This window comes from Camelina sativa, chromosome 1 (genome assembly GCF_000633955.1).
Source record: "Camelina sativa cultivar DH55 chromosome 1, Cs, whole genome shotgun sequence".
NCBI lineage: Eukaryota > Viridiplantae > Streptophyta > Magnoliopsida > Brassicales > Brassicaceae > Camelina > Camelina sativa.
The window spans coordinates 9,561,940-9,577,672 of record NC_025685.1 but is presented as its reverse complement, the minus strand read 5'-3'; the positions used below and the strand labels follow the sequence as shown (position 1 = coordinate 9,577,672).

The 15,733-nt window shown below is 34.2% G+C and overlaps 5 protein-coding genes across 5 annotated transcripts; 2 read left to right on the top strand and 3 right to left on the bottom strand.

Annotated features, from left to right (window-relative positions):
* On the top strand, positions 7-1,446 carry LOC104705919 (COBRA-like protein 10). Its single transcript, XM_019241240.1, has 2 exons — positions 7-195; positions 282-1,446. The coding sequence occupies exons 1-2, from the start codon at positions 43-45 to the stop codon at positions 1,221-1,223; spliced, it is 1,095 nt and encodes a 364-aa protein (XP_019096785.1). The 5' UTR covers positions 7-42; the 3' UTR covers positions 1,224-1,446.
* Positions 1,773-2,734, top strand: LOC104785564 (early nodulin-like protein 3). The gene is made up of 2 exons (XM_010510808.1): positions 1,773-2,062; positions 2,154-2,734. Exons 1-2 carry the CDS (start codon positions 1,876-1,878, stop codon positions 2,579-2,581), a joined length of 615 nt encoding a protein of 204 aa, XP_010509110.1. The 5' UTR covers positions 1,773-1,875; the 3' UTR covers positions 2,582-2,734.
* LOC104785555 (protein disulfide-isomerase 5-3) lies at positions 2,776-7,175 on the bottom strand. Its single transcript, XM_010510798.2, has 15 exons — positions 6,917-7,175; positions 6,691-6,781; positions 6,486-6,580; positions 6,283-6,340; positions 5,577-5,761; positions 5,432-5,489; positions 4,998-5,038; positions 4,834-4,908; positions 4,524-4,580; positions 4,167-4,233; positions 3,862-4,005; positions 3,548-3,769; positions 3,286-3,447; positions 3,111-3,188; positions 2,776-3,026 (listed from the first exon to the last, which is right to left on the bottom strand). Exons 1-15 carry the CDS (start codon positions 6,955-6,957, stop codon positions 2,949-2,951), a joined length of 1,452 nt encoding a protein of 483 aa, XP_010509100.1. The 5' UTR covers positions 6,958-7,175; the 3' UTR covers positions 2,776-2,948.
* On the bottom strand, positions 7,596-8,576 carry LOC104785547. Its single transcript, XM_010510785.1, has 3 exons — positions 8,280-8,576; positions 8,055-8,120; positions 7,596-7,966 (listed from the first exon to the last, which is right to left on the bottom strand). The coding sequence occupies exons 1-3, from the start codon at positions 8,496-8,498 to the stop codon at positions 7,856-7,858; spliced, it is 396 nt and encodes a 131-aa protein (XP_010509087.1). The 5' UTR covers positions 8,499-8,576; the 3' UTR covers positions 7,596-7,855.
* LOC104705909 (dual specificity protein phosphatase 12-like) lies at positions 14,040-14,849 on the bottom strand. The gene has a single exon (XM_010422007.1). It carries the CDS (start codon positions 14,847-14,849, stop codon positions 14,040-14,042), a length of 810 nt encoding a protein of 269 aa, XP_010420309.1.

The window sequence follows — 15,733 nt, the reverse complement described above, 5'->3', positions numbered from 1 at the left end:
AAAGCCGGACAGTATTACGGTGACTTAGATTTCTCTAAGGTCATGAATTGTCAGAAGAAACCAGCCATTTCTGATTTGCCTCCTGACAAGAAGGACGATGAAGTAGTGGGAAAGCTACCTTTCTGTTGCAAAAACGGAACTCTCTTACCACCTTTAATGGATCCTTCGAAAGCTCGATCGATGTTTCAGTTGCAGGTTTAGTATTCTATTTTGTTGAAATATGTTACAATTCCGCAGAATTTATAGGGTCTTCAAGTTTTTGTTTTCTCTCAATTTGTTAGGTTTTCAAGTTGCCTCCTGACCTAAACAGAACAGCTCTTCACCCACCTCAGAACTGGAAAATCGACGGTATTCTCAATCCGCAGTACAAATGCGGGCCACCGGTTCGGGTCGATCCATCTCAGTTCCCAGATCCTAGCGGTCTACTGGCTATAACCTACGCAATCGCCAGCTGGCAAGTGGTCTGCAACATAACCAAACCCAAAGCACAAGCCTCAAGATGTTGTGTATCTTTCTCTGCCTTTTACAACAACTCTGCAGTTCCTTGCAACACTTGTGCTTGCGGATGCAACGACATTGATACTGATACTTGCGATGCTCACCGTAACCCTCTCCTCCTTCCACCAGACGCCCTACTTGTTCCGTTCGACAACCGAACCCTAAAAGCTAGAGCTTGGGCTAAACAAAACCACATGCCAGTACCAAAGAAACTTCCTTGTCCGGATAACTGCGGAGTCAGCATTAACTGGCACGTTAGCACGGATTACAAAAACGGTTGGACCGCGAGGTTAACCGTTTTCAATTGGAGAAATTTCGCTTTCGAGGATTGGTTTGTGGCGATGGATATGGGAAAAGCGAGTCCAGGATATGAAAACGTTTACTCCTTTAATGGAACACGTGTTCCACCAAACAATCGAACTGTTATCTTCCAAGGCTTGCGTGATATGAACTATCTTGTCGGTCAAGTTAACGGAACAAATCCATTAAGAGACCCTCCCGTGCCCGGAAAGCAACAATCTGTTATCTCCTTCTCCAAGAAGAACATCAAAGGACTGAATATTCCAGGAGGCGACGGTTTCCCAACTAGGCTTTTCTTCAATGGAGAAGAATGTGCGCTTCCAAAACATTTCCCGAAGAAGAGTTCAGGACATAGACGCGGTATCAGCGTCTTCATGTCCCTTGTTTTTGCAACTGTCGCGGCTTTTGCACTAATGATGGACTGAAGAGATAACTAAACTTAGCGGTCTTGATCAGTTTTTTTGATCTTCAACTTCTAAAGATTGGTGTTTTGATGATATTGCTGAACAGAGGAAGGATCAAAAGGAGCAGATGTGGAGATATCTTTGTTATATGATTTGATCTAATATGGAAAAAATATTCACAATGTTGTATTAATACTTTTGTTTGGTCTATAAAAGTATTAAAGTGTATGTTGTTCTTTGGTAATCCCGAAATCTCAGAATAGAGTTCGCCTTTTTTTTTGACATGAAACAGATCTTTTTATTAGTCTTTTGATTTGGCAATGTTGTGAAATATTTCTTCGTTCTTGAAGATCTCTGTCGGAAAAATAATACTAAAAAATATATAAATCAAAGATTCGGAAGCAAAGAACAAAAGCCATTGACAGAAGCAAGTCACATGAGATTCCAAAACTGAAACACTTCTTGGCATTTATGCTTTGCTTAAAATTTGAAAAAGACAACAAAAAGCTTCTCTGCAACATTTCCTCAAAAGTTTCACCTTTATATAATAAACCCATTTGCCTTTCATCATCTCATATCAAACATTATACCACACTAGATATAACCTACATCTTCTTAAAATCTCTGGTTTTCTTTACACGTTGGTTTTTCTTCTCTTCTTTTTAGCTTACGAATGGCCCTAAACCTAAAGAACATGACGTATCGTGGGTTCTGTCTCGTGTGTTTGCTAATGATCGTTAACATAGCCTACGCTAGAGAGTTCACAGTCGGTGGAGGGAAGGGTTGGACCGTACCTTCTGGTTCTCAAGTGTATGGTCAATGGGCAGAACAGAGCAGATTCCAAATCGGTGACTCTCTGTGTAAGTTTTCAAACTGTACTAATACTATTCCATTCGATAACAGCATCCACAGTTTCTCTCACATATGGCACAAAATTTTTTACAATTGCAGTGTTCGTCTACCAACCAAACCAAGATTCAGTGCTCCAAGTCACAAGAGACGCTTACGACAGCTGCAACACGGACTCACCGACCGCTAAATTCGCTGATGGCAAAACTTCATTCACGCTAAACCATTCTGGGCCATACTATTTCATCAGTGGAAACAAAGACAACTGCAAGAAAAACGAGAAGCTCGTGGTCATCGTCATGGCTGATAGAAGCGGTAACAACAACACCACATCATCATCACTACCCTCTCCAGCCCCGGCTCCCTCAGGAGATTCTGCTCCTTCTCCCCCTGTCTCGGGAACCGTTGAGATGAGCCCAGCACCTATGCCTACTACGTCTCAAGAAACTCCAAACAATGCAGCTACTTCTTCTTCCTTTGCCGCTGCTTTTCTTGGGGCTGCTCTAGCTTCCACTCTATTCCTACAATAAGAAGTTTCTCTTTTGTCTTCCCTTTTTATTATGTTCGGAGTCTTTCCCCTTACCCTCTTCATCCAAGTTCGTGTCAATTGGTGTTTGTTGTTTGATTTTTACCCATTTGTTTCTCTTGTAAATGAATAAAAGTTCTACTTGTGTTTGTTTTTACTGCTATGTCATCTTAATACAAAAAAAATGGAAGGAGAAAAAAAACAAGGCGGGTATTAAATTACCTAGAACTATAATGAAATTAAGATAGTGTCAAACAAAAATTCTCTGTTTTCTAAGTTTTTCTCTGTAGAACAGCTATATGAAGTAAACAGTCTGAGGTTCTTCTATGATTTTATAGATTAATGAAAATTTCTAACCTCCAGTCCCCCAATCAAATGTTTTTCCCGAGTTCGACCTTTTTTATTAGTCTTAATGTATTGTGGAAAATCGAATCTAGTATTCCCGCAACCTGAAAAAAAAATCCACAGGCAAAATTCGAAATTGGAATCCATGAGAGTATGAAGAAACAAGGTAGACCGAGAAAATTACTAACCGTGAAAACACCACCAATAATGGCACACAGATTTGTGATGAAGTGCGAAAAGGACTTCGGGTCTTCGGTTATCAAGATCTGCAAAAACAGAGCATCCAAGGAGTAATTATAAAGAGGCAAGTGCATTGAGACATTTGCAAGAGATATTTTCTCTTGATGTAAATGAGAACTGAACCTGCATGGGAGAGAGCTCAAAGTGAAACTTGGCCACAGGTAAGTAGTAAGTCTGAGCCACGCTGCTGTGAGCGGTGTATTCATATTCCTCTATTATTGAATGTTCTTGACCGGATCTTCTTGTAGTGACCTCTGTTTTGACTATTTGAAGGTAGTGTTCGATCTGTATACAGCGTTGAGAAAATAGTTTGATAAGGGCCAGTAAAAGAAAATTTGACGAAGGTTCAAGACACCAAATTCATATGATGGGTTTTGCGACTTACAGTAACATTGGCACCAAACTCATGTTGATTTATAAATGCCTTTCCATCCAGCCTGTCATGGCTTTGGCCAAGATATGGCAACAACCGCTTCATATCAGTCAGCAACCTCGGAGAAATCATCCTCCCAAATGAAAGGTGGGAAACAACATGCGACATATTCATTTGAGAAGAATCGAATGAATGAGCTCCTGAATGAGCTGAGATAACGAGGTTTCCTGGAACCTAAGACATACCAAAGACAAAATTCCAGTACAGAAAGCTAACAAAAATATCAAACATGCCATTAAGTTTTCACTTATTTCAGTCTGAGTTACCTTCTTTACACGTACATAACCTTCAACTCTACAACCTCCTGTAACTGGTGCCTTTTTAAGATTTTTTAAGGTATCATTGGATATACCTTCCAAAGCTACCTTGTGAGTCTCCGGGTGGATGGGTGCGACCAGTCCATCCACCATCTAAAAGAAAGAAAATTCTTGTAAAACTTTTAGAACATGCTTACTATAGACAACTACACAATTTTATATAACTAGACAAAGTGACAAATACACACAGACACATAGATTTGAATATTGACTCATTTATTCCTGATACTGGAAAGAAATGTTCATTTCTCTACCTTCACTATACTCTCTGTGTCCCGGTCTCCATAGTAAGATTCATGTTCGTGGTGACCGTGGTCCTCCCTGAAAACAACAAAGCAGGAACATTTTCATAAGAACATATACACTAACAGATATGTGGTTCATAAACCTAAAGATAGTTTAAGAGGAAAAGACGAAAAGAAAAGCATTTTAAGTTCTGAACTAATTTACGTGATGATTGCACATGTGTCAACATTTGACTGTACTCGGAACACAATAAGGAGACATATACTCGAATTTTTCGACACATTGATACATAGGGTTAAGAGAAGACATGAAGAATTATAACTAAGCTACTGGCAGTTTAAACATCATATCAGATGATTTCTCACCTAAGGTCACTGCCTTTGCGGAAAATACGAATAGATGGATAGCCTTGTATGTGATTCCTGAAATTAGAATCCAAAATTAATGTGAAGTCAAACGAGAAATTAATTAAAATGACAGTCACTGCTCCCCAAGCATCCTTAAACAGCAGGCATAAAAAAGGTGAGCGAAGACAAATACTGCTCTTCTTGGAAACAACTCATAAATCAAGTAAGAAACGAGCTAGCTTTCCTGAGCAAGTTCAGAACAAGTCCTCAAGTTTCATATCAGCCAAAACAACAAGTAAATTATAAAAAAACATCAACTTTATAGTACCTCTTACATAGCGCAGGTTCTTCCGTGCAATCAACGTTTGCTAGAAGAACACGGCCATCAGTTTCAGGATCATATCTGCAGCAGAATAAACATGAAGCTATTCAGAAAGTTATCAGCTATTGAGATTTAAGAATTCGACAAATGCCGAAGAGTCTATCACGTACTTTTGTTTGATTATATTAGCTGCTTTCTCCCATGAAGGTTTCTGCAGCGCATAAGACAAAATACAAAAGAAACTCATCAAGATTTAACATGACCAACTTTTTCAATGTCCAACAGGTAGCAGAAATACATAACGCCCATAAAAGATACAAGATTTTTGGACCAACAAAAGGAGTTTTTCATGTAGAATTCCTAACACAAAATAACAACAGATTGTCAATGGATTTACACATACCGCGATTAAATATATTAACAAATACCAGTCAATAACGAATTAAGGCAGATTATTTCTCACTCATCAAGCAGGTAAAACAAGTTATGATGAGTACATCCAGAACTGGACCATTAGTTATTTCATACCAGAAGAAAAAGACCATGAAAAATTCAGAAAATTGGAAAGTTTATAAGAAGGATAAGAAATTACAAAGAGAATTACCAGGCGATTACTCCAGTAGCACCATGGTGCATTAAATTTAACCACCAATATTGGAAAGCTGCATAAGAATTCAATTTTATGTTAATCAATACCCTCAGACAGGACACTTAATTCATGCAAAATAGAAAAGAAGCTGCCTACTCACTGATGTGTAAATGATTCAAAACTACCACTGGTTAATGGTATAGCACCATCAGGGAACTCTTCCTTAGTTTCTTCTCCATGGTTGATGTGATGTAATGTAAGGCCGGAGTGGAACTCTGCGCCAGTGGACCTTAAATGCGGATCAATTGGAAACTTGCGAATTGTCTTTGTTATATTCAACCTATTCTGAAATATCGAACACCATAAGTAGATAAAGATTAAGGATGTACTAACTCTAAACAATATGCAAGGTATATATATATATATATATATATATGTCAAAGCTCGATAAAAGGCAGTTAGTCCTGCTTTTGGTATAATACATAAGAAGTTCTGCACAACTGAAAAAGGGACTCAGGGATTAGGCGATAAGGTTGAAGTTTCAACTACATGATAAAACCTTTGCAGATAATTTTCTTCTTGTTTCTTTGCAGTAAGACAGTATTATTAAGTCTTCCCTAACTTTGATGAAAATTACTAATCGAATGGAATCAATAAACATTGGATTAAACTCATACCAACATTGTACAAACCAGCTCAAAAATGCTAATATAGGTAGCATATCATATAACTAAAGATACATTCTCAAAAACTGAAGAAAGTGTCAAGATTTAAGCTTTTCCTTTATCACGAAACGCATTCTCAATCAGTGGGAATGAGAGATCATCGGAATAGAAAGAGTAAGAGTTGTGAGGTAGAAGACTTACAGTTCCCAACACGTCACTCACATCAACGGATGCAAATTCACACGAAAGAGCAGGGAAACTACAAAAAAAAAGGGTAGGGGAAACAAAAACAAAGAGTCAGCTTATAAAGAAAAAAAACCAATCACCATTTCCCCCTTTTTATATGATGAAGAATCGAGCATCAGACTATGTAATTTGGCGCAAAAGAAAAAAGTCCTACAAACCTGATGTTGAAATCAATGCGTAAGAAGTCCCCATCAGTGCTCTTATCAACTATAACAGATGTCGTAGTGTTGACTTCCAAATAACTACTCAGCTCCTGAAAAACCCATAAAAAAAAAAAAATGATATTTTTTTGTATTTTGTCAGACTATATACAAAGAAAGGATCCAAGAGACAATTGGGAAAATAAAGAAGAGAAATTTTAACCATTCCAAACAAAAACACCATGAAGAGAGCAGCAACAATGGATAACCCAGCTCCTGATAGAGATGCCTCTGTCAAATCTCTTGGAATTTTCCTGAACAGACAAAATCAGATCATCCATCATTAATGGTAGCGAAATTCAGAAAGATAAAAAGAAAATATAGAAACATAGCTTTGCATCAGAGCCGTTATCGGAAAAATGAATGTGAAAAGGGAGAGGATCTCGGACCTGTAGAAATCAACGGATTTGAGTTTGGTTGAGGAAACCATGTCTGTCCCCACGATGAAGAATAAAACAGGAGCAATCGTGAAGAAGAAGACTGATACAGAGAGAGAGAGCAGATCTAGTGAGCAGAAGAAGAAGAAGAAGAAGAAGAAGAAGAGCTCTGTCTCTTTCTTCTCTCTGTAAAGAAGATGAATGATGCGGTCGTGATTTCGTGATTCCTCGTTTTAGGAAACCATTTGCGTTTCAAATCTGCACCCTTTTAATTACTACTACTAATCAATTTTTTTATTTTGATATAATGGTATCTTGAGATTTTTTTTTTAATTAAATCATAATCTTAATAAAATGGTATTTTTAATTAGCTACGATTAAATTAATTATTTATTTACACTAAAACTGAACCAAAGAATGTTTTAGCACAAAGTTATTTGTTGCATATATCCAATATAGGTGACCCACCACCACCAGGAGTGTGACACAGATACATCATACATCTACTAGGCTAAAGGTTGTTGGCAATATAATTTTGGATGGTTTTTTTTTCTAAATCGGGAGATAATTCAATCATTGGATTACAAGACGTTCCAAATATATATTTACAGATAAGTAATGTGATTGTGTGTATACCGTACCAAAAATCCATAAACATTGTGACACTCATGGAGACATGTTAACTCTTTATTGCACATGTTTCAGAAAATGATTTACAAGTCTTCATTACTGTCAATTGAATCTACCTCGCACTTTTTTGCCTTGGTGCATTTTATACATACAATTACAAATAATAATACATATAATCCACTCTTCATTTTCACTACATTTACTTAGTCGTCCATTCAATATATAGATTTAATTTATAGAAAAGAATCAGAAAAGATAAATAATCACAAAAAAAAAAAAGAGAAAAGATATGATATTCAAAAACACAATCGAAGTTTTTTGTCAACCAATATAGTTAGACAACATCGACAAAGGGACTAAACAAAGTCCTCTCTTCTTCAATTCTGCGCAATATTCTTCATATATTATCCCATTTTTACTCAGTCCTTTCTCCTATAAAAACCCGTAAGAATGTTGTTAGAACAATTTAATTTTTTGAAAATATATATTACTATGTGAAGGTCGTTTGAAAGTTTCTTACCTCAGTTTTAGTAATGTTCATCACGGTTTTTACTTTTATCGTATTGTCTTCCATTTCACTGTAACCCTGAAGAAACAAGCACATCAAAGAGATTAATTAGATAAAACCATATGAAATATCATACATACATATAGCTATGCATAAGTGTAATGTGTGTATTAAACTATTAATGTATGTACTACGAACATATATTAATTAAGATTGTCATCTTCGTGGACGACTAACCTTGGTTCTGTTAGAAGGAGATGAAGCCGTGTCTTCTTCGACAGATCCCATAGGAGACGCAGCATCTGACATCATCGAAGAATCATCGTTATGGCCTAATCCATCTTGGGTTTCAATGTACATTGTCCAACTACTCTCTTCTAGACCCTCTTGTATTGTTCTCTGTTGATTAGAGAATACTGTTCGCCTCACGCAGTTGCTTAGTGCTGAGTTTTCCATTGAGATCACTTTGCTAGATAAGAGGCCGATGAAGAGTAGTTTGATATTGTAGAAAGAAAGATGTGAGAAGCTAAAAACGCTATCTAGACTTTTATTTGCCTAATTGATTCTCTCAAATGTGCCCTCTATATAGTAATTAATAAAGGAGGGAGGCAGAGGTCAAGAATGTTGTAGGTTTGGCACGATTCTGTCCCTTTGTTCTTATTATTTGTTTAACTATTCACATCCCCACATATAATACTATTATTCGTGGGTTTAGTATTCTATATGGCAGTTGAACAGATTGATATCTTTATGTGCAAGAACAAAAGAAAGATACATGAGGGGAGTGGATCACCTTCTTGTTGGGTAGTGGAGAATAAAATGTACACAACAACCTTTTTTATAACAGTACACATCAACTTGAGTTTGCTAAATTTTTAATCCTATTAGTTACTCACAATGATATAAGATAAAAAAAATATATAAAGAATTGTTAATGGATGAACCGAAACGTATTTTAATAGTTTTCAATAAAACGTGTTATTTCCTATAACTCATTTGAACGAGATACATATACTAATTTCATTCTAGCTTATATTTTCCGTATGCTATATGCATAATAAATTTATCTTGATATACCGGAAACAATACTATTGAATTTGCCTTGCGAGTTTGGGTGTATCATTTATATAAGTATACAGAAATGTAAAAAAGTACAACAATTTATTGATATAGGGAAACTTCTTGCAAACAAATTGAAAATATAGTTTAGTCAATGATGTGGAGACATGTAATTCGTGGGGAACTGGTACTAAGTGTCAAACGATAATATATATGGTTTATAACGTGACAAGCAGATGATAGTCTTGATCTATTTGGAAAAAAAAAACTCAAAACAAAAAAAACCAGAAAACGTGATGAAGGCAACATTACACATTACGCTAAAAACGAAATGATAAATGCATATATATATTTCTAAATGTAGTCGGTCCACGTTCTCGAACCTTTATAGTCCGGCATGACAATTGTTTTATAATTGTTTAGCTGACGACAAATCAAGTACATTATATTGCACTTTTAGTGGTGAGGTACGAATTCATTGTGTAAATTTGTAAAGTTAGTACCGAATCTTTGATAGATATTACAGTAATTGCATCTTTGTTCTGCAATCTATGACGCATGGAGCTACGTTAGCTTACGTTTTGACATAACATAGTTTGGACTTTGTCACAGTGAAACTGTATGACAATAACGAAGAAGGTGATGATGACCAATGCTGGCTGATATATGTGACAGTCTAGCTAGGATTTTGCAAATCATAAGATAATAATGACGTGCATGATGCATAACCAACATTTAAATCAGAAACAAAACGGATGGTAGATTACACTACATTTGTTTGTGCATGCTGTGAGAAATTAATTATTTCAGATATATAAAAATATATATTTTTGAACCAGAAGTATAATGATTTCCATGAAGAATACAAAAACATTACCTATTACTTTGAACCAAAATCTAAACTAGTTTATGAAATCTAAATATATATATTTTCATTAAAGCTATTTTTTTAATTGGTAATTAATCATTAGGATTATGTTACGTATTATCAAGAATCATGATGTTTTATGTTAACATTAAACCAAAAAAAAAAAGAATCATGATGAACATGATGCTATATAGTATAACCATCGACGACATTGAATTGACAATCTTTGTTGTCAAACAGATTACATTTTTTAAAATGGGTCAAACAACTTAAAATTAATAATTTCGATTTTGTGACCCTTGTGTGCTCGCCCAATATCTTTTCTTCTAGAACTTGGTTTTTTCGTTGTCAAATTAATTGTTCTACAAGATATGTAGAAATATATAAATATGTACATCAAATTAAGTAAACCAGGAGACATGATTTGGGATACAATGAGTTCTCACCCGACAAACGAAAGTTTTCTCTATAGCGAGCAGCCAAAAAAAAGAAAAAACTAAATTTACATATGGGATAATCTCACTTGAGAATAGACAAAAGACAAGAAGAGCATGTGGGCAAAAGACCAAAGCTGTGAGCTTCAAAAAATACAGTCTCATCCAACAAGTTCCTCAGCTCATACAATATTTTATTTTTGTTCAAAGTATTTTTTTTGGTTCAAAGTTCCTCATGCAATATTTTAAGAAGGAAATTGGATATTATAGTTTATACTTATAGCATAGTGTTTTCACTTGTGGGCTCCTATGAAGGACAAGTGCTTCTTTTTTCTAGCGGATTTATATATGTGTATGAAATAAAGGCAAGAACACCATTTTACAATTTCTATTGAACAAACCATCCAGACCAGCTCCAACTAGATCTTGCGGCGAAGTGCAAAAAGCATACATTAAGGTTTCGACGTGTTTCGTCAATCTTGTTGGCTTCTGTTCGCACCACACAACAATAAAGCCTTATTTATTATAGTTGGTATAAACCACTTAAAATATATATACTATGAAACATCAAATCATTTCTTTTACTTCATATACGCCCAAAATTAAGTAATAAAAAGAAATAAACTAGGAGTGGAATTTTGTTTAACATCTGACCACCTGGAAGATTCGATCGTAGTAGGAGAAAAATCATATACCTGCGTTGGCGTGTTGCCGATATTGAAACAACATATGCTATATGCTTTTCGAATCTTCACCCTATCATGTTGACATGTACGTAGAATCGAGAAAGACATTTCTCATAGCTTAAGCTAACCGTATAAAATATATTCTCCGCAACAAGTGTGATCAGTTAATCCAAGGTGATTATGTTGTGTATTTGATGAACAATATAAAATAAAATAATTTTCACTGACCACTCAAAGTCAACATTTTCTCTCACAAGAAGGCAAACTCAAAAAAGCTTTCCAGATTTTAGCCACCTAGTAAAAATAAGACAATTATACCCTGTAGCAATTAGACTTTAGTTTCGTTACCCAACTGATGTACTGAAATCTAGTTTGATTAAAATAATTAATTATATGGGAACAAACCAACTGTTGCAATGTTTCAATTTATAAAAAAATATATATATTTATGAGATAAGAAAAAAAAAAAGAACAAGAGTAAATGGATGTTCAAAAAACTGTCTTCTTCACCAACAAAAATTCTGGAAATTAGTGAGAAATCTTTGTGTATTTTATTTTCTCAAACCATCTAATAGCAAAGCTAATAATGGATTGTTCAACAGATAATTAGTAGCAACAAACGACTAAATTCCAGGAAAAATTGGGTGAAGAGTAATCCAAAGAAAACTAGAAGAGGAGAGGTGGCATCCCAAAATCTCGTTTTTGAATTTAAATATGCTAATATATGCTAGATTTACAAGATTTATGTCTAAAAAATATTAAAATAAAGAAACCATAGAATTATGAAAAAACTGTGAATTACTGCTCCAAAACTAGGGTTGCAAAAGAGGATACTCAGGTTGAAGATGATTGCAAATTTACAATTTTGCCTTTCATAGAATTTATTCCGTGAACGTGTATGCAGTTTACGGTGTATATAATATTAATTATGTGAAAATGTATATATGTACGTTAGATTATCTACTATTGTGAAGTTTGTATACGTAATATTTAATGTGTACACATGAACAAACAAATATAGATTATTTTAATGTTTACGTACACATGAACAAACAAATTATTACTTTGTACGTACATGGTAATGATAATACTAATATCTTAACATTTTTAATAACATGATTCAAAAGAAACTAAAGAAAAAAATATATAATGAAATAGATCTTAAAAGTTAGAAAAATAGTTATAATTAAAAGTAGTTATAATTATGTGTGTTTTACTCTAGCGAGAACACTTTAGCGAGAATAATTTCAGTCGGTGGTGTCCGGCAAATAGAGAATATAATGTAACTTCACTCCAAATCGATTTGTTTTGTGTACCAAAAATATATTCCTTTGTAGTGTACGTAAAGAGACATTGTACATTAGATATGTTTTTTTTTGGATTTGACATAGTTTGGCACAACATATAGATTGTAGTCTAGGTTGAATTTGTGTAAATCCAAGGCTTTTTTCTTAGTTTGATTTTTGTCTGTGTACCAAACATTTATTATGTTGTTGTGTACGTATGTTAGTTGTGTACATTACAAACTTAATTGGTGGGTCTCATATAGTTAGTTGTGTACGTATATGAGTTGTATATATGTATACCATTAGATGGTTGAATGTCACCATTCTCCAAATTCATCGATGCTTTTTCCTCGTGGTATTGGGCATTTGAGCTAATTTCTCTTTCCTAGCTTTATTTTATGCCCTTGTCATTCTACTTTTTGAATTGGATTAGTTATTATGTTGCAAGTTTAATTTGTCAAACTACATGTTTTAGTATGAAACGTTAAAATAAATTTTAGTAGGACTTCGTAAACTGAAATTGCAAACTATAAACCATATATGTGAATGATTATACTAATAAACAAGTTCTGAGTCAAAAATTTTTTAATTAAAATTTGTAAGTAAATTGCCATAATATATCTATACTATCTAATATCTTATGTTTAAAATATGTATATTATATAATTTTGTATATCATATCATTAACTACTAACTAGTAACCGAAAGTATAGATTTAAACTGTTTCCAAATCTCCATATATAGATGAACTAATTGTTTTTCTTTTTGGCAAATTATTATTGTGTACGTACACAATAAAATTTGTATTACTATGTATACCTACATATAGTAATACAAATTTTATTGTGTACGTACATATAGTAATACAAATTATAATTGTGCACGTACACATAATAATACAAATTATTAGTATGTACGTACATGATAATTTTAATATCTAAAATTGTCTTTAACATCACAATTCATAATAAAAATGAGTAATAATTTAAAATTTAAAATTTAAAATAAATATATCAAAATGGATCTTAAAAAAATAGAAAAAAAATTCTAACTCAAACTGATAAAAATAAAAAAATAATAATAAATGTGAAAAGAGATAAATGAGAAAAATTTTTGTGGTGAAAAATAATAAAATTATTATTTTAATTATAATTATAATTATTTATTTTTATTTTAGTTGTAGTGACAAAATTCTTGTACGTGACAGCTAACTGATATGTTTACATTCGAACCAAATTCTAACTAAACATACATATAAGTATAGTTTCATACAATAAATTTTTTGTCCAAATTTTTTAAGTGGCTAATGTATGAAAAATGTATTTGACTTTGACCAAAGGTGGTTAAAAAACTCGCTATGTGGCTAATATACGTAAATTACCCTATAAAATAAGTGTGATGAATGTTTAGTTTCCTCTACATGACTACATCATTCATGTATTTGTATAACACACTATATCTATGCATTACTTATTTTTGTATTATTTATTATATGTCAAAAATTACATTGAAAATCAAAAACAATGTTTAGTTTTTCTTAATTCCAAGAAAATCATTTTAATTATAGATATGATTCGATGCAGCAAAAAAAAGAAAAATCAATAATAATTATATATCTCATTAAGCTGCACAAAATTTATGAAGTCTTCAGAAAAATCCAAAGCTTAGACTCTTCTCTTATCATGCTTGTTGTTCTTTTTCTTCTTCACGCAATCTTTCACAGTGATAACATCGACGCGGCTCATCTGAAGTTGAAACGCCGGAACAATCTTGCTTCCACAGCTACAATAACTCCCCGACCAGTCAAAGCTTCCAACCTTAGCGCTACACTTAGGACACAATAACTTCCCTTCAGACACATAATCTTCCATTGTGTTCATCCATTCGATAGGCTCTACGAACATGGAAGTACATTGGTTCGGATCACCGGGGTTCTTGTTACGAACCTCTCCTATCATGTTTTTGAACATGTCATCGAACTCTGAATCAGCCTCACCTGGAGTATGATCAATAACTTGCTCTTGAAACAACAAAATTCTCTTGCACTTCTTGCAGTGGTACGTACTACCACTACTCTCATTCGACACTGTTTCCGGATCAGCTCTCAACTTTAATCTATGAAATTTCTTATCCGTACTATATAAGTAACCTAAATCTTTTAGACGGAAGTGCTTGTAAATAGGGCTGGAACGGTCGACTTTGAAGTTCATTCTCTCAAACAAATCTAACTGTTTTAAGAAGCCAGGATTGGGACGAGCCTGAGCGCATTGTCTCAATGATGCTAAAGCTTCTTTCCCGGAGAGCTTTTCCATCCTCATCAGATACGCAATAACCATAGAAGCACTCCGAGATTGTCCAGCAAAGCAATGTGCTAACACACCTTTCTCTTTGCGGCCAGCATCGATAAAATCCAAACAAAGATCGAAAAAATCAAGCAGATTCTCGCATTCTTCATCATAAGCAAACACAACCATTCGTGTAAACTCGAGATCTTTCCCAGTACGCTCAAGAGAATATAAAAGATTACCTGATGGTAACGCGCTCTCTCTCGCAAACTCTTTGCCTTGTAGTGAGTCTTGACCATCACCACCACCAACGCACACTTCCTTGATTTCTTTTGATTCTAGTTTCACGTTACGCCATTCCTCGAAGACAGATATGGGAGGGCGGTGCAAAACGTGAGAACATGTGAAATCTCAGAGCTACGCATATATCGCCTAAGTATAGATTCCCCCTAACTAGGTCAAGCTTCTGCATTCTTTGATAACAAAAACACAAGACAACAAGAAGAGATCTACCGAATCCAAAACCCTAATTGACTAATTCCCAAATATTTCCTTTTCGCCGATTTGTCTGTGATGATGATCAATGATCAATGATCAATGATCAATGAATAAACAAAATCACTCGAACAAGGGTTACTAGTTATATATACATGTCTACTAACGAAGACCTAATGGAACTCTAACTCCGTTAGTTAAGTTGACGCACCGTCTATGATTTTTCTAATATTAAACCCCTCAATTTTCCTTTTATTTACAAAAGACACCACTTTTAATTGAGTCTTTTCGTTTTGCTCTGATTCTTCTTATTTCTGAGATTATTTAGAGTTTTCGTTTCAGAATTCCCTAAAACATTACTGACAATCTCAAAAATCCCTCTCTTTTTTTGTCTATTTTTTTATTTTTTTTTTTAAATCAAGAAATCAGTGTTTTACATTATTGTCCAAAGAAAACTAAGATAATTACAAAGAATACCTGGGTCTAACCAAAAGAAATCGGATCTAATACCCGAAAAACTGAATCGGTATCTTTTAAAAAAAAACTGTAAAATTTATGTTTAAAACCGCTCTCTCTCG